This window comes from Fragaria vesca, linkage group LG5 (assembly GCF_000184155.1).
Source record: "Fragaria vesca subsp. vesca linkage group LG5, FraVesHawaii_1.0, whole genome shotgun sequence".
Classification (NCBI taxonomy): Eukaryota; Viridiplantae; Streptophyta; class Magnoliopsida; order Rosales; family Rosaceae; genus Fragaria; species Fragaria vesca.
In genome coordinates this window covers 6,354,759-6,361,570 of record NC_020495.1, presented here as the reverse complement: position 1 = coordinate 6,361,570, position 6,812 = coordinate 6,354,759, and the positions used below count along the sequence as shown (strand labels likewise).

At 40.5% G+C, this 6,812-nt stretch overlaps 2 protein-coding genes across 2 annotated transcripts in view; one reads left to right on the top strand and one right to left on the bottom strand.

The window, feature by feature from the left end:
- Nucleotides 1-1,289: 1,289 nt before the first annotated feature.
- On the bottom strand, nt 1,290-4,419 carry LOC101304867 (potassium transporter 5-like). Its single transcript, XM_004299146.1, has 8 exons — nt 4,348-4,419; nt 3,793-4,015; nt 3,469-3,717; nt 3,311-3,364; nt 2,915-3,175; nt 2,767-2,819; nt 2,546-2,660; nt 1,290-2,407 (listed from the first exon to the last, which is right to left on the bottom strand). Exons 1-8 carry the CDS (start codon nt 4,417-4,419, stop codon nt 1,290-1,292), a joined length of 2,145 nt encoding a protein of 714 aa, XP_004299194.1.
- A 1,123-nt stretch (nt 4,420-5,542) lies between these two features.
- Nucleotides 5,543-6,812, top strand: part of LOC101298519 (pentatricopeptide repeat-containing protein At1g63130, mitochondrial-like) — a 1,896-nt gene continuing 626 nt past the window's right edge. Inside the window, exon 1 of the mRNA XM_004300994.1 lies at nt 5,543-6,727. Within this exon, the coding sequence (XP_004301042.1) occupies nt 5,543-6,727 (1,185 nt within the window). The remainder of the gene's footprint in view (nt 6,728-6,812) is intronic.

Sequence of the window (6,812 nt, the reverse complement as noted above, 5' to 3'; positions counted from 1 at the left end):
GGGTACCTGCACGCACAAAATCCCAAGCATAGAATAGGAGATGGAGAAGGAGGAAATTGATTTTTATCCTCCCCGAGTTATTGAACTTGGAAAAGTTTAAGGTTTTCAAAAAAAACATACCTTTCTAGAGGCTGCCGAGAGGAGAATAACGTTTTGCCTACTTATACTTCGAATTTGAGGCTGAAAATTTGATAGGAGGAGCAGCTCTGGATGGGGAAGCTGCTGTCAAAATTTCAGGTTGATCGGAGCAAGGGAAGGTGGTGAACCGGTGGTCGGTAGCGGCGGCGGTCTGGAATCTTCCGGAGCCGGTTCGGAGACTTTCCGGCCGGTTCTTAGGGTGAGACCGGCGGCGTTGGATCCGGGGCGGAGAGAGCTTTCTGGGGATATAAAAATTCCGGCGGAGGGCAGTCAGAATTTTGGTCGGAAATCGGGAAAAACAAGGCTGCCCGATTTTAGGGTTTTGGTTTTTAGGGTTTAGAAAAAAAAATGATGGGCTATTGGCTCTAGGGTTAGAACAAAGTGCATGATAACGTGATGAAGGATAAAGTGTAGAGACAAAGAGATAACAAGAGAATCATCATCTTATTCATTGATAGGAGCCCTTTATATATGGAATTACACAATACCAATATGGTAAGGATATGAATACATAGATCTAGTCTAACTACATATCCTATTGGCATAAGGCTAAGACACACATAGAGAATATCCTAGAACAGCTCCTAATTAAAACATACCGATCAAATATATGTGCATAAGTGCAATGCTCACTTCAAGTATATTTGTAAGTAATGTGAGAAAGTTGCATATCTTACTTTTGACGCACGTCATATTACAAAATTTATGATTGAACAATCTTCTACACATCAAAACTTTATTTGGAGTACATACAGACTTCATCAGAACTTTACAATGACCAGTTTCAACAAGTAATTTCAGCCTGCAACAATTTTGTCCGAATTTTTTTTATCCTATTAAAGTTCATAAGATAAACTTCAACAATAGATGCAGCAATCTAAAAAAAGACTATGAAACACAACAAATTCGCAAGTTGCTAAACTTTAGGGTTTTCTAATCACTACATTGATTTTATTCGAGCCAAAAACGAAAATGCTCAGAGCTGAATATACCTAGGGTACGTACATATGGTAAACACTATTAGAGGAAAAGCTAGCTACGTAGCATTTTATTACCATGCTAAGACTGTAAGTACGTACGGCTGGTTTTGCCGGGCTGAGATTGATTTCGAAAAGAAATTATATAGACAAGAACCTTAATCAGATCGAGGATTATATGTCATAGGTCATTCCAACCATAAGAAGCTTGCTTCGTGGGATTGACATGATTTTGCCACTTTGCCTCGAGTTTTTCCTCAAGAAATCGTAGAAGTAGTTGATCACAATTTTCTTGAACCAACTCGACTTCTCTTCTGCCACTACTTGTGCCTCTCCCATCAGATACACAACCCCTTTGTCCATTGCCTCTTGTATGAACTGTATTTCCTCCTCATAACTGTTTTTCGAATTCCCTTCGCTCATCACATGTTTATTTCTAATGAACTCCTTCAGATTGTCCACCAGCATCTGCTCGAACTCTCCCGGTCCCTCTACCAAGTCATTGTAGCCATACCGAGCCACGCAACGGAACATTCTGTATTCCTTCGGTTCCAACTGTCGAAAAACAAACCTCTCCTCCGGTAGAACTTTGCTCACCGGGAGCGGCTTGATGGTCACTATAACCACAACCGAGTGTACTGAAGGTATGTTGGAAACAAAGTGAGAAAATATGGGAGGAACGCCTTGAACGAGATCCGAATACAAAAACCCCATTCCAGGGATGCGATGTACGTCGGGGTTTAAGGCCAATTGCTTCACGTATTCGGTAGAGACCTTGTTCTTGACCTCAAACATGTAACTTTGTTTGTGCACGTAATGCCAAGTTGCCATAATCACCATGAGAACGGCAGCGAAGAACAAAGGAAGGTAACCGCCTTCCACGAATTTGAACAGGACCGAAGATAAGTAAATCCCTTCGATTGAAATGAACACCAGGAAGAAGATGGCAATCAGAAAGATGCTGGTCTTCCATATGACTAACATGATTAGGGTGATCATACACGTTGTGATACACATAACACTGACCACCGCGATTCCATAAGCATTGCCAATTTGCTCAGTGGTTCTGAAAAAGAAGGTGATGAGCACGCAGGCTATCATAAGCATGTAGTTGATCTCAGGAATATAGACTTGGCCCTGGTTCTTTTCAGAGGTGTGGACAATCTTGACTCTAGGGAAGCAACCCATGCCTAAGGACTGTGCAATGATTGAGAATGTTCCGGTAATCAAAGCTTGGCTGGCAATGATGGCAGCAAGTACGGCTACAACGAATGTTGGCCAGTACAAAGGTTCTGCATGTAAAATAAGTCTTGGATATTACTAGGGAAATACCAGAAATTAATTCTTACACGGCGTGCAAGTACGAGACAACAAGCACAACAAAAGCATGTTAGATTGTCTGATGAGGAAACTTTTACTCTAAAACTTACTTGGTATTGAGGCGTAGAAAGTGGTGGCCACATCTCCTGGGTTCTTGGTGAGGTATGCCGATTGCCCAAGATACGCGAAGAGTATAGTGGGAAATGTGAAAAAAGTAAAACTGACCTGTGCTCAAGTGAAGAACAAATTGAAATTTTGAGTACGTGTTTGAAATTTGAAGAACAAATTAAGCTACAAAAGTATATGCATGGTACTCAAGTCTACAACTTACTTGGATTGCTCGCACACTGAAGTGACCCAGATCAGCAAACATGGCTTCAGTCCCTGGTCAAGTATATATGTCATTAATCAGTCAAATTTATAAGCATAATGACATAAATACAGTTATGGTTTTAGGACATATTGGAATTCTTAATTACCGGTGATGCAGAGAACTGCTCCCCCAAGGGAAATCCAAGCAGCTTTTCCATTTCTTTGGAAATATTTCACGATGTACCATGGATTGAAAGCTTTCAATACAGTAATATCGTATTTGATCAAGTTGTAAATTCCAATCCCAGTCAAGAACAAAAACCACAACAAGATTATAGGAGCAAATGTGAAGCCCACTTTATCAGTCCCAAATTGTTGAACGACAAAAAGAAGGATCAAGATTGCTACTGAAATCCACACAATAGCACCTGATCATCATCCACCAGTTTTTCACTCGATTAATATACGTCAAGAGCATAAACATGTATTCTTTTAACCTAAAATTCTTATAAATTTGATGACTTTAGCAATATAGGCTAGGGTATGAAATACATGATACATACTTTGGTCTAGTGACTTGATCCCGCTCTGCTGCAATCCGCTCACCGCTGAAAGAACTGCTCAAACACAATCAAAATAATCAGAATTAGTTTGTTGTGCTCCAAAAAAATTTATTTTAAGTGATTAAAATGGAGCTTATAGCTAATGATCGATCGATTACCGGAAATGCATGGAGTAAGAACACCATCTCCGATTACCATGGACGTTCCGGTAATGGTGATTACAAAAAGAACATACTGGGCAAGTCTACTTGTCTCCAGCTTCTTCTTGATCGCTTGGGAACGTTTCAACTCGCTCGAGGGGGTGTCCAGTTTGTAATTGGATAGCTCCGTATCCTCTGGCTGGTTATTAGGAATTAAGCTCACTTTTGCATGCCGGCAGATCAAAGAATACATTGCAAATGTTCCACCTGCAGATAGCCAATTAGGTAAACCCTAAATGAAATGAAGGACATGAAAATCAGCTAACTTGATTAAGTAATTACCTTCCCCATTGTCATTCGCCTGCAAGACGATGAAGACATACTTCAGCATAGGCACGAAGAAAATGGTATATATGATGATAGACAACACCCCTAGAATGTCATCCTTTTCTTTAATACCATTTGGGAAAGTGCTCGAGTACACATAGAGTGGAGAAGTCCCAATGTCCCCATACACAACCCCCACGCTTTGTATTGCTAAACTCAACGTGGTCTTCCAACTATGCTGCAGACAAAAAAAGAAGGAAAATTTTCAGTAGAATTTCTAGTCTCCCATCAAAAGGAATACAGGTGATAAATTTACAATTATTTTTGTATTCAGGTGGAGGACATAAGGAAGGGAATGCAGACTCTAACTTAAATTCCACGGTAAATCATTAAAACAATGGAGCGTGATAAATATGAGAGAGTGATTTAACATATTTCCATTTTCCACCATTCTCCGTTGCTATGACCTAAAAAGAAGAAACAAGAACATGCATGGACTAGTTTTTTTGTTTTCTTGATGGAGACATGGACTAGTTGATGAAGCAGCATAGATTCGATTGTTCTGGGTACCTTTGCTCGATGAAACCCATCATAAGTGGAAACTTTTCCGGCCTCGATATTAAGGGAGTCTATCCGGCGCATCTCTGCTCCCATCTTATCTCCGGCCGCCGCATCCTCCGTCCTCACTGCTTTCTCTCCCATCAAACCTTCACTTGTCAATTCAATTCAACCAGGTCTTTCACAGATAGATCAATGTCGACGAAGGTATTAATTTTCAAATGCAGCTTTCACCAATGGTCATGGTAATTTGGTTTTATAAGAGGTAAGCATTAAGTGTAGCAAGTAACTAACTACCTACGCGTTCACTCAGAGTTTTGTGCGTGTTGAACTGTGTCAAACTGTCAATACTTGGCACGAAAGTCTCTCCACCCCTAGTTTGGCTTTGGGGGAAGCCATGCCACAAACTCGTAAGAGACTTTCCCATGACATTTGTTGAACGCAGGTTTCACTGTGTCTAAAATAGTCTCTTGCCAAATTAGGACTCTAATAAGGTCTCTCTCTCTCTCTTCTTGCACAACTACGATACACGCACACCTTCCTCGCTCACTCCTCGGCTGCTATGATGTAGATTTTCCCTTTCCGTGAGTGTTCATGTTCATGTTCTTTTTTGTTCAGCGAAAGGTTCCGAACAAAAAAGTTACTTTTACCCAAAAAGTTTAACTGAGGTTAAAAAGTTTGTGGCTTATGGTTATTTGGGCCAACTAACACTTCCATTAGCATTTAGCAATCGAGGAAACGTTTGCTTTGTGTTTGTTTTGATAGACGGAACAAAACAAAGCCTTGGATTCATTCTACAAAAAAAAAAAAAAATTGTAGGAACTGAATCTTCTTCTTGTCTTTCTTTCTAGCAAAATCCAAAATTCCAAGTTGTTTGTTGATTTGAGTGTGAAGAATTGATGAAGATGATGCGCAAATCAGTTCTGGGTTTAGCAGCAACAGTAGCACAAGAGGTATGCCATTTCTTCACTTTACCCTTGTTGGTGCTTTGTTTCATTCCAAATCCACAAAGCCAAGCAACTCTAGAGAAACCCATCTAGGAAATCGACCCTTAGAGCCTAGAGTGAGTAATGTTGAGGATGCCTTGAAGGTGTTCGACGAAATGCTTCAGAGACGTCCTCTGCCGTCTGTTGTCCGTTTCAATCAGGTATTGGGCCAACTTGTCAAATTGAAACAATTTGAAGCAGTCCTCTCTTTAAATAGACAAATGGGTCTCGTCGGAATCGCTTCTGATGCTTATACTCTCAACATTACCATGAATTGCTACTGTCATTTGAACCAAATGGAGTATGCATTGTCTGTCTTGGCCCACTTCTTCAAGTTGGGTCTTCATATAACTGTGCCTATCTTCAACACTCTTATCCACGGCTTTGTTCTCCGAAATCGAGTGGCTGATGCAGCACGGCTTTTCAGCAAAATGGTGGTGGGGGGTCATTGCCAGCCCAATGTGGTTACTTTCAGCATACTAATAAAGGGCTTTTGCGCGATCAGGAACAACACTGCAGCTATTCAGTTACTTGGCAAGATGGAAGCAAATGGATGCGAGCCTAACATAATTACCTATAACACCATCATTGACAGCCTGGGCAAAGATACACTAGTTGACCAAGCAAAGAACCTCATTGCAGAGATGATTGGTAGAGGCATTGCTCCCAACGTTGTTACTTACACCTCATTGATTCAAGGAGTTTGCGATATAGGCAACTGGAAAGAAGCTACGAGGTTGTTGAATGAAATGGCTAGTCAGGGTATCTTTCCAAATGTATTCACCTTTAGTGTCCTGATTGATGCACTTTGTAAGGAAGGGAGGGTCATGCAAGCCAAAAGTGTAGTTCAGATTATGGTTCAAAGAGGAATTGAACCTAACACTATTACATACAATTCCCTTATGGATGGTCACTGTTTGCGAGGAGAAATGGACGAGGCGAAACGAGTTTTTGATCTAATGGTTGCCAAGGGCTCCGTGGTTAATGTTCAAAGCTGTAACATATTGATTAACGGATATTGCAAGCAGAAAAAGATCGATAAGGCTTACAAGATTTTCAAGGAAATGCCTCTCATGGGACTTGTTCCTAATACCGTTACTTATAACACTCTAATTGATGGTTTAAATAAAATGGGAAGGCTACAAGAAGCAGAAAAGTTGTTCTCTGAGATGCAAGATTGTGGCCAATTTCCAGATGTTCAAACTTATTGTATTATACTTGATGGCCTCTGTAACAACCAACAACTTTCTAATGCAATTGAATTGCTTAGAGAGATGGAAGGGAACAAGTTGAAACCAGATATTGTAGCTTACAATATTATCATTGAAGGGTTGTGCAAAGCTGGTGAAGTTCAGTCTGCCAAAGATCTTTTCCGTGGTTTATCACCAAAAGGAGTTCAGCCTAATGTAAGGACATATAACATAATGATCAGTGGAGTTTGCAAAGCAGGCCTCTTAGTTGAAGCAGAAGAGTTGCTTACAGAAATGGAAC

Excerpts from the sequence above, each read along its gene's own strand:
- LOC101304867 (XM_004299146.1), bottom strand. The coding sequence starts at position 4,419 with ATGCGCCGGATAGACTCCCTTAATATCGAGGCCGGAAAAGTTTCCACT. Across the intron at positions 3,718-3,792 it reads GGCGAATGACAATGGGGAAG|GTGGAACATTTGCAATGTAT; the intron begins GTAATTACTTAA and ends GGCTATCTGCAG. Across the intron at positions 3,365-3,468 it reads TCTTACTCCATGCATTTCCG|TTCTTTCAGCGGTGAGCGGA; the intron begins GTAATCGATCGA and ends GTGTTTGAGCAG.